A 17,328-nucleotide genomic window follows, 5' to 3' on the forward strand; every position below is an offset into this window, starting at 1 on the left:
ACAGAGTGGGGAGCAGAACAGGCAGATCGAGGAAGTACACTGCTGAGAGGAGCAGAGGGCGGGTCAGGAGAGGTCTGCCCAGTTGGGGCAGGCGGGAATCGAACTCATGCGAGAGTGGCTTAAGCTTCTTAGTGCTGTGCTTTAACCCGCTGCGCCACCAGGGAGGGTCCATTTTTTGTTAATTTTTAATGGGCATTCATGGATTGAATGGGTATACCCTATGACAGTTTTTTTTTTCTTCCTCATTTGATTATGGCTCCTTTGATTATGTTATTACTTACATTCCTGTAAACTGGGACCTAGTTAAAATGCTGGGGGCACTTTTTAGGTTTTCCCAGGTAGCCAGAGAATGAGGCTTACTAATATATCACTTTGTATGTGGAAAAGGTTAATTGCCTCTCAATTTTCTGTAGGCTTTTGCAGTGCTAAAAATTATCAGTATGATACAATTGGGATGCTAGCTATCATAGAGGAGAAAATTATTAAGGAACCCTTTGGTGATTTATGGTAACAAGACTGAAAAAGGTCCGGGATGGTCTGTGAAGTTCTGGTAAAGTGTTTAAAGATTTGTAAGGAAAATTTTTATTTTGGTATGTGGCCATTTTACTTGAGAAAGGGTATTCAATATGATTTTTTTCTTTTACAGAAAATTCTTTGCCAAAACCAAAATTACCAGAGGACAGTGTTATTTCACCATACAATATAAGCACAGGCTATTCAGGGCTTGCCACAGGAAATGGACTCAGTGACTCATCTGCAGGGTCAAAGGAGCATGGCAATGTGCCCATTATTGTACCTTTAATTCCGCCACCTTTCATAAAGCCACCAGCAGGTAAGTCACTGTTGGGGTTTCCAATAATAATTTATAGAAAATTGTCCTGTGAATGATTATTAAATATTCAAGTTAATGATGGAAAAGATTTAGAAACTTAGGTACAAAATGTTAGTGCATGTTTTATTTAGAATATTACTATATTAAGAAAATCCTCCCAACTACTACTTAAACTGTAAACTTATAACTGACAGTAAACCTTTCCTACCACTGTCCAAAAAAAAAAAGTTATTTTCCTTCCCTGAAATCATCTGTTTAAAATATAAAAGAGTGAAATACTTTAAAACAATAAGAGATATACCAACTGGCTAGTGAGAGAAAAAGCAACCATTGTAGAGGCGGGCAGTGGAATAGAGGAGACTAGGTCTCCTCTGTGGGTTTTCTGAAGGAAGGGTCAGTTTTGTATCGGATGCACAGACACATTACTCAATGTGTCTTTGTAAAATTCACTGAAGAAACACTCTAGATTATGCGTCTTCGCCAAAGTTCCTTCTTATTCCTCTGTAGCTTTCTTTGCGAGCTTAAAAAAAAAAGTGGAGATTTGAATGTCATTGTGTGAAAAGGTAATCAGTTTTTCTATTTCCAGAAAATTAGATGGCAGTAGTAGAGTTGGCTGGCCATGGACTGGCATTATGTGACATTGCAAGCTACGCTGTAGATTTGTTTCACACGGTGGGGGGGATTTGGGGGGGCTGTAATAATACTGTATCTGACTTTGTATAAACTTTTGGAATTATGCTAGAATGCTTAATTGCTAAGCTGGATATTTTTCTGTATGTTGAATTGACCAATGATAAGTACTCAATATTGATAATAGTACTTATATCCTACTAAGATTAATGGATATATATATATTTTAAACATTTTGATTTTTAAATTTCTCTATGCTTACAGAACTGAGGTATAGGCCAGAGGTTTGGTGGGTGAGAGGGTTCACCAGAGACAGAGCGGGGAGCAGAACAGGCAGATCCATGAAGTGCCCTGCTGAGGGGAGCAGTGGGCAGGTCCGGAGAGGTCTGCCCCGCCATGTGGGTCAACTCCCTGGCTGGGGATTGAATTCATGCTGCAGTAGCTTCGGAGAACTTCATAATGTGGTGCGTTAACCCGTTGTACCACCAGGGAGAGCCGTAATGGGTGTATTTTTTAAGGAAAATAGGTACTTTTCATACACAGTGAAGATATTTGTAGATGTAAATTCTGGTCTTATTTTATGATATTGTTTACATTGTATTCTGAGTATTACTAACATTTTTCTTTTTGCCATGGGTATAATCTCTTGTTTACCCCACTAAATTTTAGCAGTAAAAGTGTCCTTTCATATTGAGGTCCTCAGATATGTTGTTAAAATCCATTTCCTGTCAAAATCATTTGTAATTGTGTTTGTGTATCATACAAACTTTGCCTTTCTTGTGCCCCGTCTTCCTTTCGTTGATTGTTTTACGATACAGAGGAGCTCAAATTTATCTCCCAGGTACCCAGGACACATTTTGCATAGGCCAGCTAGAGAGAAGAATGGTTACTACTTTTGTAAGCATTGGGTTTGTGTTTGTTTGTCCTGTGAAGTAAGTGTGGATGACCATGAGAGTATCAAACAGCCAGGGGGGCTAAGTGTCTGATGGACAGGGTTCAAATCTCAGCTGTGTCACTTACCAGCTCTGTGAATGGACAAATGACATACCTCCTCTTCTCCTCATTTCCCTATCGGTCAGATGGGGATCACAGTTCGACTTCATGGGATTGTTGTGGCCATGAGATGAGAAAATGTATAGGAAACACCTAGTGTACTATCTGTCACAGGAAAGCCATTGAGTGAACATCATGCCTCTTTTTCTTTTTTCAGTCCTTCTTCTTCCCTAGAGTTATCATGCACATAATTTGTGCATAAAAAGGTGTGCATCCAAATGCAAATTCCCCTCTAAGACTTATTTGAGCAAAGCAAACAGCTTTAGAAATTAGCATAGCTGAGGCTAACATGAATTTGGCATGCCAAAAAACCTGCCCTGGAGTTTCCTGCTCAGTCAGCCACGTGGAATTCAAGCACACAGCTCCTATTTAACTCTAATTCCACATCAGATCAGGAAATAAATATGCAAAGGGATAGAGGCCAAAAATGAAGCCTTGGAAGTCTTAGATGTAAGAACTCTGAGGAATTAGAAGCCAGAGTAACTGAACACCAGTGGTTTTATGCTGTCTTCCATGGAATTCCAAGGTGCTTCCAAGGTATCTGTTGAAAACAAACTGTAAGGAAGGACATGTTTAATTTTCTGTGTCTGAGACCTTGACTCTATCCCTCTCTAGAGTTCTGTGTGACAAGATGAAGTTACAGAAAGTTTCTCTGCTTTCAAGGAGCTTATTTTTGTAACCAGCTTCTCAGCAGAAACTTATAAGGGAGATGAATTTTGATTTAGTCATATTACGTAGTGCAGGGGTCAACAAACTTTTTCTGTAAAGGGTTAGGTGATATTTTAGGTTTCTGGTCATGCTGTTTGTATCAAAGTTACTGGCTTCTGGTGTTGTAGCAGCTACATGGCCTGGCTGTGTTCCAATAAAACTTTATTTACAAAAACGGCAGCAGACAGGGTTTCACTGGGAGCTGGAGTTTGCTGACCCTTGGGTTGGAATAAGCCTGGCAAGCATCTCATGATAACAAGGAGGTGAATAGCTTCTAAGAATCAGGTGGTGAGTTTTGCCAAAGGGCTCTGTGTAATAGTGTAAGGCAGGGCAGGAAAAGAGTGGGGTTTTCAGGCTTGTGGTGAGCTCTGGCACATTGGGTGTTCTACCAGTATTTGTTGAATAAATGAATTCCTTTTGTAAATATATAGGGCAGTATACTTTTTTGTTCACTGAGAAAATGCTCATACCTTGTCTGGATTAGTCCCAATCTGTCTGACTTGACCACGGTCTCCCTGACCATGATGGGAGTGACTATCCATGCATTAAGTGAGGCCCATTGTAGTTCTTCCTTTTGCCAAAACTCTTACCAGAGCTTTTATTCAAGGTAATTGAGACAAAGCACACTCATTTTCAGTTTTCTATACTTGTGGCATCCTGAGGCAAACTAATAAATGGCATGATGACTAGAACCACAGTGTCCCTGGGTAATTTAGAGTTAACTGTATCATTCATGTGTCTACCTCACCAGACAAGGAAGACGAGGAAAGGAAATAGCTCTTAGTGTTCAGATTGTTGTAATAATGTAAACTGGTTATATGAAAATGCAAATCAGTCCTTATGTTTGTATTAAATCCTTTGCAATTTATGAAACTCATTCAATTTCATTATTTTACTTAAATTGATCTTTACAATAAGCCTGGGAAATAACATGTTAAGTATAAAGAACTGAAGCTCAAGTAGGCTCAATGGCTACCTTAGAGTCATGTGGCTTCTGAGTACTTAACCCAAGACTAGTTTGTCTTCTAACTACTAATCCAGTATAATCCAGTATTCTTTTTATTTATTTATTTATTTTTTAATATAAAGTTGACTTTTCAGCAGATATATACAAAACTTTCCTAGACTGTATCATAATAAGAACATGTATTAGTTGGGTACTTCAGAAACAGTAGACAAGAGATACAACTTGTTCCTGTAATAGATCATTTTTGAAAGTGCACATCTATTGGGAAATGTAAGTTCATCATAAACTTGAGGATCTGTGGATCTGTGAATTGGTGTGACCCCGTAAGGGGTAAAACCCTAGCTTTATTTTATTTTTTAAAGATGTATGCATGCAAGAACTGGGGTACAGGCCATACGTGTGTGTGTGTGTGTGTGTGTGTGTGTGTGTAGGGGGGTAGTGAGAGAAAGAGTGGGGAGCAGAACAGGCAGACTGACTGAAATACACTGCTGATGGGATCAGCGGTTGGGTCAGGAGAGGTCTGCCACGCCATGTGGGTCACCTCCCTGGCCGGGGATCGAACTTTTGCTGCAGTGGCTGCGGATAGCTTCATAGTACTGCACTTTAATCCCTTGCACCACCAGGGAGGACCCCTTTCCCCCCACTTAGTTTTTTATTTTATTTTATTTATTTATTTATTTATTTTTTAAAGATTTATCTATTCATACAGAACTGGGGTACAGGCCAGAGATGTGGAGGGTGAGAGGATTCACCAGGAACAGAGTGGGGAGCAGAACAGGCAGATTGACGAAGTACACTGCTGAGGGGAGCAGCAGGCAGGTCAGGAGAGGTCTGCCATGCCATGTGGATCTCCTCCGGGGCAGGCAGGGATCGAACTCATGAAGAGTTGGCGTAAGCTTCTTAGTGCAGTGCTTTAACCCACTGCGCCACCAGAGAGGGCCTCCCCCCACTTGGTTTTAACGTGTTGCTGTTCAGAGGCAAGTTGCTTGTCTCCTGAGGTACAAGAGGCCCCATCTGGTCAGGTGCTATTTCTGAAGTGTGTTTCATGTTCCTGAGTGGACTCACTCCTGGACCCCATCCATGTTTGGAGGCCTGTGGGCCCAGTGGAATACTCATGATTGGGGATATTGTGATACTGTTACAGGGTAGTCCAGAGTGGACTTGGGCTACCTGTCTGTGGGCCCTCACCCGCACACTCAAAATGTAATTTTCTGCAGACACACACAAAAAGGGTAATGGATTTATTTTAAAAGAGGGGAAAGGAAAAGGAACCAACCCAGGGAAAGAGAGTGGGATACAAAGTAGCTGGAATACTTTACCAGCTGGGCTAACTAGAAGCTCTAGTCCTAAACCAACACTGCAAGCCCCAGTCACACGGTCTGAGAGCAGTTGCTCTAGAGAGAGAGAGAACTGTTACCTCTGCAGTGTGTGACAGTTGGAAAACCGCTTACTATTTATCCCCCAAAGTCCCAGAATGCCTGCTTAGCTCTGCTCTTGGGTTCTTTCAGTTCTCTCCTTGGTACTGCTGGGAGTTGTAGTTTCCAATCACTAGAGTAGGGGTGGAGTCCACCAAGCTCTGCAGAGTTCCTTTAGGACATCATTCTCCTTAACAGTACCACACTCTTTTTGGATTTCCATTCTCTTTTTGCACACAGCTGCATACAGAAATGTGGGTGTAGCTGATTTTTGGGTGTGGGGAACTGCTTTTTTGTTCCTGTACCTCTTGTCTCCAGAGAGGGGAAACTCCCTGTGTCTTGGTGATTACTACAAGAATTGACCCTACTTTGGCCAAACATGTTTTTGTCCATTTTCCAAGCTAATCTGCCCTTCCCCCCCTCAGAGACAAAATCTGGCCCTTGGGTTTGTGACATCACAGTTGTTACTATGGTAATGGATTTGCTATAAACACAGGATGATAGCCCTGATTTTGCTCCTCCCCCTTCTCCCCCCAAAGTGGTGAAGGGAATCACCGTGGTTCCTAAATAAAAATCACAAGCTTCTTTGCAAGCTCTAGGAAATGAATGGAATTAGCTTTTGTCTTGCAGAGCAGGCCACTAAAAAAACAACAGCAATAGAAAACTGTTATGAGAATATTATCAGACAATCATAAGTATCGACCAACTCTTTCTTTTTATGCAGACATTCTTTTATCCTTTTAGTTTGAACAAATGTGAAAACCTCCCTCTTTGCTAATTTTAAAAATCACAGCATGAACATAGTCTGAAATGTCAGAAAATACATCAGCAAGAGTTTTGAAAGATAACTCAGGTTAATTACATTGTAACCTTGCTGTAATTCTTCTCATATTAAAGCTTTTATTTAATATGGGTTCAGTCCTCTGGGCCTCAATTCAAAGAGGGTTATGCTGGTAAAGGACTTTCAGCATGGATTATAAGAACTATGCTGTAGTGAGTCTTCATTCAAAATACTTAAATTTGACTATTGAAATAAAGACATCCAAAACAAATTTTAAATAGCTTTTTAAATTTTTTTAAACAAAGATGTTATATTGGTCTTTATCCCTTTATAAGTGTGCTAGCCCTCAGCCTTACTGACAGGATGTCAGTCTTCTGTAGTGGTTGGGTAACTTTGGGTCTCTTCCTTAGGCTACCACTAGTTGGGACTTGAACTGGGCATTTAACTCCTAGACTCAGAGGTATTCCACGACAACATTTTGCTCTCAGAAGTTAAAAACAAACAAACAATAAAGCTATTATTGTAATTGTTTTTGGTCACAAGAAAAAGATAAAATTCAGCAACCTTTTCTCACGAAAGTTTCATTGAGCCATGCCGCAGAAAGCGCTGTGTATCTAGGAAATGACATTTAAATCTGAGTCTTTTGACAGGTCTTCCCAGAGGCTTACTACTTGCCTATTACAAGTCCACAATCCCTCTAAATCCCTGAATACTTAAAAATGAAATAAAATGCAGAAAAGGAGAGACTCTTCCTCTTTGGATGCATTTAAATAGCAGTTTTGAAAAAAATTGTCTTTTACCCCTGATGGTAAGTGAACTTATTCTTATTCCCCACCATGTTTTCATGTGTGGAGTGAAAGGAGAGGTCCTTGCACAACCATGCAGGCAGGTTTGTGTGGAGGCATCAAGCTCCTAAGACCAACTTGATTTCCTATGTGAAGAAACAGCTTGTCTTTCTTTGAAAACAATGACCATTTCCTGTCCTCCAGGATGGTTTTCTTTCAGTGAGCTTTCCAAATTTGTGTTCAGTCACAGTCATGAAAATATGATACTCTTTTTCAGGCAAATCTTGAAATTCTTAAGAGGTTATAGGAACTGGGCTCTGAGGAACCATTAGCTTAACTGAGAATATGGAAATATTCACGTGATCTGCTAAGCTCTATGTATATAGCTGAGTAACTCAGAGTTAATAAGCATGTTACTTTTTGGCTCTTAAAAGTCTTACATGGAGTTGTACTAGCAGGGAATCAGAATGTGGTTTGCATTATGATCATTATTTATTTTATCTGTTATTCAATATTCTTGGGGCTTGCATATGAATGATGTATTCCAAATAGCCATTGAGAAAACAGGATTTAATCAAAATTTATTTATTTGTCCAACTTTTAAAATATGATTATTAAATAAAATTGCCTAGAGTTAATGGGATTTGGATGACTTGCTATTTATATAGCAGATACATTTCTCAAAAAATGAAGAGATTCACTGAACCCTCAGATTTGGAGAATTTTCCAAATCACTTAGGACAAGGATGGGAAGAATTAAGGTGAAGGGTAGGAACAGGAGTAGTTAGTAACAGTAGTAATATAATCACATCATAGCTTAATATTTTTGGAGTGGTTATGAGGGACCAGGCATTTTGATAAAAGATTATCTGATTTAAATTTCACAGCAACTCCATGTGGGTGATATTATTTATTTTATTTTATAGATAAGGAAACTGAGACACAGAAAAAATAAGCAATTTTTTTGAGGTCACACAGGTAATAAGTGGCAGAGATGATATTTGAACCTAGGTTTGACGTCTCCTTAATTCATAGTCTTGGGCACAGGATTATAGAAAAAACTATGCCAGTTTTTCAATTATATATTTACTGAATGTTCTTCACATTGTATTATATAATGCAATTATTTCATGTCATCATCCTTGACCAATGTGGTAGATATATATGTGTGTATATATATACAGATATATATACGCACACATATATCTATATATTCATTCTAGACTTTTTTTATTCTAGACTTTTTAATTGTTATATATTTAAAATATTCCAGCTTGACTTTGAAAAATATGATATAATTTTAGTAGTATTTTTAGGGTGCATAGAAGGAGTAGGAGAGTAGTCAAAGTGGAATAGCAGAAAGCCTACGGAGGGATCATCAAGAACTGTTGTATTTTACAGCTGAGGGAACTGGCATCAGACACATAATGTAGGCTAGAAGTGGTTTAAAAACAAACAGAATGAAACCCCAAATGTTAACTAACTTAAATAGTTAACAACAGTTAACTAACAGTTAACAAACTGATAAGGGGTGCTATGTTAGCTTTCTTTATACATTCTGTCTTGAAGATGCAGAAGTCAAGTTTCAGTATGTTCAGTTCTTTCTTCTTTTTTTTTTTTTAAGATTTATTTATTTATTCATACAAGCTAGAGGTGCAAGGGTGGTGAAAGGCTTCACCAGAGACAGAGTGGGGAGCAGAACAGTCAGAAGGATGAAGTACACTGCTGAGGGGAGCAGTGGGAGGGTCAGGAGAGGTCTGCTGCGCCATGTGGATGCCTCCGGGACTAGGGATTGAACTCACACTGAAGAGGCTGAGGCTCACTTGCAGTGCTGCATCCTAACCTGTTGCGCCACCAGGGAGGGCCCATGTTCTTTCAAAGGCCAAATGAAAGATGTACTTTGAATGGTAGGTAGCATGATAGGGTGAAAAAATTACCAGAGCATTACCCAGGAGACTTGGGTTGTTAATGCCAGCTCTTCCATTTACTAACTATATAATCTTGAATAAGCTATTTAGCTTTTCTGAACCTCAGTTCTTTTCTTTGGAAAAGTGATGCATTAGTTTAGATAATCTGTATTTTCACTACATCTATAAAATCTTTTATTTTGTGACTTGTATAGTGAATTACCCTCCTGATTTTATGATTTGAAAAGAGCTATTTTAGTATATCTTAATATGTATTTGTTAATTGATTGAACGTATTTAAAACAAAACTCACCTCTGTGGGTAGTTATGGCAACCTGAAATAAGATGGGAGATTTATACTACTTAGGGCAACTTTCAACAATTGTTTTTTTTTCTGTGGAAGGTGGGTGATCATCACTCAAATAATAGCTATACAGTTTAGAAAAAGTACTAAAACACTGGAAATGTGAATAACTCTGAGAAGTCTATATCATGTGTATATTACTAGACTTAATCATTTTGACATTACACATAAGTAATAACCAATGGAAATAATGCTCAGAATTTCTGCAAAAGAGAAGTCACACTATGTTAATTAAATTTGCCAAAATTGGTACAAAAGGAAATAAAAGACCTGGGTAGTTCTGCTTCTATGAAAGGAATCAGATAATTAAATATTTTCTATAAAGAATATTCTAGATCCAGATTCTAGCTTCAGCAGTAAATTCTACCAAATTTTTAAGGAAAAAATGAAACTGAACCCAAAGAAACTCCCCTAAAGTATAAAAAACAAACACACCTCACTCATTTTATGATCTAAGCATAATTTTGATATAATGACATGGCAAGGCTATGAGAAGGAAGATAATAATGGAATATAAATGGATTACATTTAATTGGAAAATTTCTGTTCATTATGAACACTGATTTTAAAAACCTGAACAAAATCATATAAAACCAAAACCAGTGATATTCACAAGAGGACAATATATCATCACTAATTTGTATTTCGTTCTAAGAATGAAAGGCTTTAAAATTTAGAATTTTAAAAATCAGTCAATATAATTACCTACATTAACAGAATAAAATAAAACCTTACATGATATTTTTAATAGGTGCAGAAAAGAGTTCGTGAAGTTTAATGCAATTAATAATATAAATTCTTAGCCACGTTGGGTTAGAATGGGACTTCCATAAGTATGTTTAAAAGTATTTACAAAACATCAGCTAACATCATTAGTTAATGGTGAAATATCAAAAATTTTCCTTTTGATATGAAAAATGACATGAAGATAACCACTATCACCATAGCTATTTAATTTTATACTTGGATTCATAGATTAGATGATAAACTAAGAAATAAAAATATAGGATTTAAAGCTAGAAATGGAATTTTGTTTAGAACTTCCCTCTCCCACCACTCTACAGGTAAATGATTGTAATTAATATATGCATTTATCATGGTCTCAAAATACAGTCAACACCCACAGATCTACTTTATTTCCATGTAACAAAACTTGAAAATGCTTAAGAAATCATTAAAAATAACATCCAGGGCTCTCCCTGGTGGCACAACGGGTTAAAGCAAAGCACTAAGAGCTAAAGCCACTTCAGCCTGAGTTCGATCCCTGCTCCAGAGGTGACCCACATGGCGCGCCAGACCTCTCCTGACCTACCCGCTGCTCCCCTCAGCATTGTACTTCATCAGTCGGCCTGTTCTGCTCCCCACTCTGTCTCTGGTGAATCCTCTCACCGCCCCTGCACCTCTCTCCTGTACCCCATTTCTTTATGCATAAATAAATAAATCTTAAAAAAAAAAAATCCAACCATCAATTCAGGAGAAAAGTCTAACAAAATAGGTCCAAAGTTGTTACATACAGTGCTGAAAGAAATCAAAGAAGACCTGAATCATGGAGGAACACCCTAATTTATGTGGCGATGCAAGGAGGTTAAGAATAGTTAAAACAATTTTGAAGGAAAAAAAAAAACCCACCCAAATTGGAAGACTTATACCACGAGACCTTAACATTTTATATAAGTAAGTTTATGAAGGGTGAAAATAATAAAGATATACATCTAAACTATTACAGCAGAGTCCAGAAACCAATGCAAGAAGAGACTTGATTTGTAACAATTGTATTAAGCAACTTGGGTTACTATAACAAGATACAATAACCTGGGTGGCTTAAATAACCAAAATTTATTTTCTCATCATTGTGAAGAATGGAAGTTTAAGATCAAGGTCATCAAGCTTGAGTTCTGGTAAATTAACCTTTGGGTTGCAGTTATCTTCTTCCTGAGTCCTCAAGTGGCAGAGAGAACACCATGTGTGGTGTTTCTTCTTATAAGGACTTTTATCCCATACCAGGGCCCTAATCTCATGACCTAACCTTAATTAACTCTCCAAGTCCCCCCCTTCATATACGTTGGTAGCTAAGGCTTTAACATATGGATTTTGGAGGGGCTCAAACACCTAGTCCCAACAACAGTGATGGCAGTGTAGAGAAGCGTGAAGAGGATTGTCTTTTCAAAAAATGTACTTATGGAAAAAACTAAATGTTGGATTCATTACTTCATGCCATTCAAAAAAAAAAAATCAGTTCTAAATAGGATTGTTCACCTGTATGTGAAAGGCAAAACAACAGAGCTTATAGAAAAAATTCTAGGAGAATACATTTATGTTTATTAGGCCAATATTTCTTAAACTATACCTTAAAAGCACCTAAACCTAAAGAAATTTTTGCTTGACTAGATTCTTAAAAGGAATTTTGGTGGCTAAAGACATCTTTGAATATAATATAAAGGTAAATCACTGCCTGAGAAATGATAGTTGTAATGTATGTCTTAGAGAACTCCTGTAAATAAAAAGGAACACATCCCAATAGAACAGGCAAAACATGAAAATAACTTCACCAAGGAAAATGGCCTATGAACACATTAAAAATTATTCAGTCTCTTTCATCATTAGGAAAATAAATTTAAAATCATAAGATATTAGTACACAAACATTAGAATGAAAAGACTGATAATACCACGTGATGAGAAGAATATGGAGTAACTAGATCTCTGATGAGTTGCTAGTAAGAGTGTAAATCAGTATAACTTCTCTTGAAAGATGATTAGCAAAATCCATTAATGCTGAATATACATATATCCTATTATCCAGTAATTCCGTATTAGATGTATACTCAATACAAATGTGTATATATATATGTATACACACATATATGTATGTATATATATATGTGTGTATGTATATGTGTTTGTGTGTATATATATGTGTGTATATATATGTGTGTGTGTGTGTATATATATATATATATATGAACCAAAGACACATAGAAGAATCTTCAGAGTAGCATTTTTCACAGTAGTGATAAAACTGAACACAATCCAAATGTTCACTAACAAACAGTATGTTCTTCTCGGGGTTCCTTGAATGTGAACAGTGGAATATCAAATTATGCATATATCATATATGTATAATTCAGGGGAAAAGATCTTTGTCTTAAAAACATTGAATCCTTGGCTTAGAGACCTAGATTTAATACACACACACACACACACACTCAAACACACATATATATATTTTTATTTTAACTCTTCTTCTGATTTAAGTGACTACATCCAAGAAGGTAACTTTAACATTGTCTACTATATCTAGTCTCCCCCTAACTTTTTCAAATCAAGTATCTAAAATTTCATTATTCTTTACTGTTTAATAATTATCTATCTAAATTAAATAAATTTTGGTAAAAATTTATAAACTGAGTTATACATATAAATATCCTTCACAGTGTTCTACTTAAGAGCTGCCTTTGATACGGTGTAAATAGAGAGAAATGAAGGGCCACTAAGTGAATGACAAAAGTAGGCTACATAGTACTCTACACCTGCTTATCCAGGGCTAACTTTGCCCCCCAGGAAGCATTTGGTAGTTACTAGAGATAGTTTTGGTTGTCACAACTAGGAGAAGGGATGCTATTGGCATGCAGTGAGCAGTGGCATGCTGCTAAACATCCTACAATGTACAGGACAGATACAACAAAAACATTAACTGTTTGGAAACATCAATAGTGTTGTAGTTGAGAAACATGACTCTTCAATGATGATAACTTTATGTATAGAACACCTCTGCTATTGGTGTATAGAACACCAAAAGCTATTGTCCTCATCTCTTACTCCTGTGATAACTACAGAGGTTGGACAACTGTACATTCTGAAAGGGTCTTGCTTCTGGGACATATGTCTCTAATTTTTTACTCTGGGGCTTCTCTGGGATGGTGGCACTGGCATGATATAAATTCTCTTGGGACTTGCTCACATATGCTCAAGCCAAAAGAAAGGGGAATTAATATACTAGGTCAGTGGGACTTGAGACTTGATGAATAAACTCCTCCTCTTGCCTCTGGGTGAGTAGTTATGAAATATTTATAAACTCCAATGAATAGTCTTCATTCTTGACCACCAATCTCATTTAGTGTTATTTTGTGTTTTTCTCCCCAGATTCATTCCTCTGGTCCTTCTCTCCTACTTCATAAAGTCGCATGCCCAATAAATCACCTGTATGCAGGTCTTTTATCTTAGATTCTCTTTTCTAGGAAACTCAGGATAAAGAAGTATGTGCTTGTGTGTAGGTCCACAGTGAAAGAAAGATCATAAATTAATGGAAAAGAATATAAAACTTAGCATTTTATGAACATTCAATTTTCCCTTTAAAGTCAAATGTAAATATATAATAGAGGAATAAAAAGAGAGCATCAGCTGGTGCATGTATTGGATCGCACAGATGACCTGGTTCTTAATTGTCTCATTAGGCAGAAATTTTCTAAGCCTCTTGTGCTAAGGGCAAGGGACAATAGTGGTGACTACATGGAAGGAGGAGGGAGGAAGAAATTAAATCTATTGTTCTAAACAGAGAGAAAAGGTAAAATAATGTCCTCTGCCTTGACTCCTTTAAATGGACTTGATTATGTTGATTTAGACTTCTAGAATTTTAGTTTAATCATCTAGCTCAATTACTTTTTTTTGAGTTATCAAAAAATTTTAAAAAGATTTATTTATTTATGCATACAGGCCAGAGGTGCAGGGGCAGTGAGAGGATTCACCAGAGACAGAGTGGGGAGCAGAACAGGCCAGCTGACAAAGTATACAGCAGCGGGCGGGTCAAGAGAGGTCTGGCGCGTCATGTGGTCACCTCCAGGGTGGGGATCGAACTCATGCTGAAGTGGCTTTACCTTCTTAGTGCTGTGCTTTAACCCATTGCGCCACCAGGAAGGGCCCCTTGAGTTAACAATTTTTAAACTTTATCCAGGCTCAACTCATAAACAGCAGCTACACATTTAAAAAGTAAAATTGGATGGGTTTTAACAAACACATACCTGGTTTAACAAATACATCATATGTATACATGCCAGAATCAATATAATAAAGATATGTCACATCCCAAAGAGTCTTCCTTTGTAATTTCTCCCACTCTCTGTTCCTAAGCAAGCACCAATCTGCTTTCTGCCTTTATAGATTAGTTTGTATTCTCTAGATCGATTCATTTTCCAGTATATGAAGAAAATGAGACCTGGAGAGTCTTTATGACCTTTTCAAGGGTGCTCAATTGTTTTAATGGCAGAACCAGGACCAGAACTCACTTTCTGAAGGAAATACCCTCTAAATATGTATTCTAAATCACATACCCCTCTGGTCTTTGAGGTGTCCTGGAACTTCTCTTGGCATTATCTTATTTTTTTTTTTTTTTCAATTGGGGATAGGGTGTGGCTCTGCTTGGATAATAATATTTTGAGAATAACCTGTCTCCCTCAGGAGCTGAGGTATATTGAATGTCAGTCTGTGCTTTCCTTTACTTGCAGAAGCTGACTGTGTTTCTGGAATTAACCAAGACTTGACTAAACCATTTGCTATTAATTATTTAATAGCAATTTGAAGGTATGAAAAAAATTTAAGAGAACAAACTGATGGTGAAGTTGGTAATTCTTATTATTCTAGGGATAATCCCAATGTTGAACTCTCAAAGTTCCCGGTAAATTGAGAAGACTTAATTTGTAGATATAGCCAAGGAAAATGGAAATAACAGGCTTGTTCTGTTCTGAGGATTTTCATGGGTGCTTCTCTCTACGACAACAACTTTGTTCTGTGTGATTACCAAAGATGGTACCCTTGGCTTTCCTGTTCCCTCTTCTCCCTGCCCCACCCTCACCCCTCAACCCCTGCTCAGATATCCAACCAACCAAAGTCTACCTTATAAAGATTCTACTTTTCCTCCTATGCTGAGGGCCAAAGTTAGATAGACATTTCCCGGAGTGAACAATACAGATGTGTTCTCAGAGCCTGTTGGAGATGATAGCCACTAAGTGAGATCTCAGTCAGGTCTGCTGACTGTCATGTGTGCTGTGCCATCTGACCAGGTGTGGATTCCGAAAAGGTCCCCATAGAGTGAGTTTTAAGATAGGATTGAATTGGTCAAAGATTTTGGGACTTGTGGGTGAAGACACAGCATGTGGAAAGGCTGAGTAGAAAGAGAGTCTTAAGGAAAGTGAACTCAGTCATATCCTAAAGAGTAGACAATCAGAGGTTGCCTCAATGTCACAAGGAGGAATTCCAGCTTCTTGAGGGAAGTGGACCCTGTGGAAGGTTTTTTAGCGGGTGATTAGATTTGTGTTTCAGAACAATTTCCCATATCTAGAGTGGAGTGACTGAATTGGAGGGGAGAGAGAGAAGAGGACCCCTACAGTATGAACCAGAGATACTGATGGCTTCACTGTATTGGATAGCAGTAAACACCATGGACATGGAGCACCTAGAAGTGTGTGTGTTTATAAGCAGACTTGATACATATTTGCTGAATAAATGAATGAGTGGATCTTTAATAAAAATATTTAGGAGGACAAATGTGGGAGGGGAGAAGGAGGGCAGAGGCAGGGAAGATACATATTTCTGCAGGTAGGTAACTGCCTGGATGGTGGTGCAAGGAATGAGATGGGAAACAGTAAAGGGGCAAATTGTAGAGATGGAGGTATGTGCAGCTCTGGGCACAATGAGTTAAGATATCTGGGATGCTTTTGCAGCTAGCTCCTGAGAGATGACTGTGTTGATGTGAAAGTCTTCATCTTATTGATGGTAATTGGAGTCACAGGCCTGTATAGCTGCTTTGATCCAAGAGGAATATGTAAAGAGAAGAGAGGAATCTGAAAAATTCCTGTTTCTATGACACTCTCTCTCTCCTGTAGCTAGCCTGTTTGGGCATGTTACTTCTAGTCACATTCCCAAGTATGGATTGACACGGGTCCCTTCAGAAAGCCCCTCAACTGTTCATTGCTCTCACTCAAGAAATTCAAATAAGCATTTCAAAAGGGGAAGGATGAGGAGGGAAGTAAATTATCTTGTTGACAACTCTCCAGCAGATTCACCTTGGTTCTTTTTTTTTTTTAAATTTATTTATTTGTGCATACAGAACTGGGGTGCAGGCCAGAGCCTCAGGTGCGGTGAGAGGCTTCACCAGAGACAGAGTGGGGAGCAGAACAGGCAGATCGATGAAGTACACTGCTGAGGGGAGCAGCTTTAGCCCGCTGTGCCACCAGGGAGGGCCCGTTCACCTTGGTTCTTTTAATAAACCAGTTAAGAGAAGTTTTCTTACTCTTCATCTACTAAACTTTCAGTTCAGGTGTGGAAGAAAGGAAAAGGATTAAGGAGGAGAACATAGCACTTTGTGTCAATTCCTTACTCTTCCCAGTTGTCCCTTTCACCTCCATTTTCCAGCCTGTCAACTCACCCCTGCACAGTGGCTGCCTGGCATGACTGCTTGGACAGCCAAGAGCCCAGACAGGGCCTGCTGGTCAGTTGCCATGCTCCCCTGCAATGTATCTGCCTCTCACCCCATTATGTCAGCAAGTCAGCTGACTTCTGTGACCCCTCACAGTGACAGAGCTCTGGGAACAAGCCTGGCCTTTCCACTTTTCCAGCACATTTTGGCATGTATGCTCTGGGCAGCCATGGAGAGCTCTCTGACCACTGAGGCTCCGTCTGTCTTGTTTGCCAGTGTGTTTCCAGTCCTTAATACAGTGGCTGGCACAAAACAGAATAAATAAATGAATCCTTTTTCTAAAATTAAGGTTTCCCCTCTGGGAAGATTTGTCAACCACTGTGGGGCTCATTAAGTATAATTAATGGGACAGTCAGATTTCAGAGAGGGAAATGAGCCCTTCAGATACTAAGTAGGTGATCAGATTACTTTTTTTT

At 38.3% G+C, this 17,328-nt stretch overlaps 1 protein-coding gene across 1 annotated transcript in view; it reads left to right on the forward strand.

The window, feature by feature from the left end:
• Nucleotides 1-17,328, forward strand: part of SOBP (sine oculis binding protein homolog (Drosophila)) — a 163,557-nt gene that overhangs the window by 15,627 nt on the left and 130,602 nt on the right. The window contains exon 3 of the mRNA XM_004674073.2: nt 647-832. Within this exon, the coding sequence (XP_004674130.1) occupies nt 647-832 (186 nt within the window). The remainder of the gene's footprint in view (nt 1-646; nt 833-17,328) is intronic.

The sequence above is a fragment of the Condylura cristata genome, unplaced genomic scaffold (genome assembly GCF_000260355.1).
Source record: "Condylura cristata isolate star-nosed mole 26May11 unplaced genomic scaffold, ConCri1.0 scaffold00001, whole genome shotgun sequence".
In the NCBI taxonomy this organism is placed as follows: domain Eukaryota; kingdom Metazoa; phylum Chordata; class Mammalia; order Eulipotyphla; family Talpidae; genus Condylura; species Condylura cristata.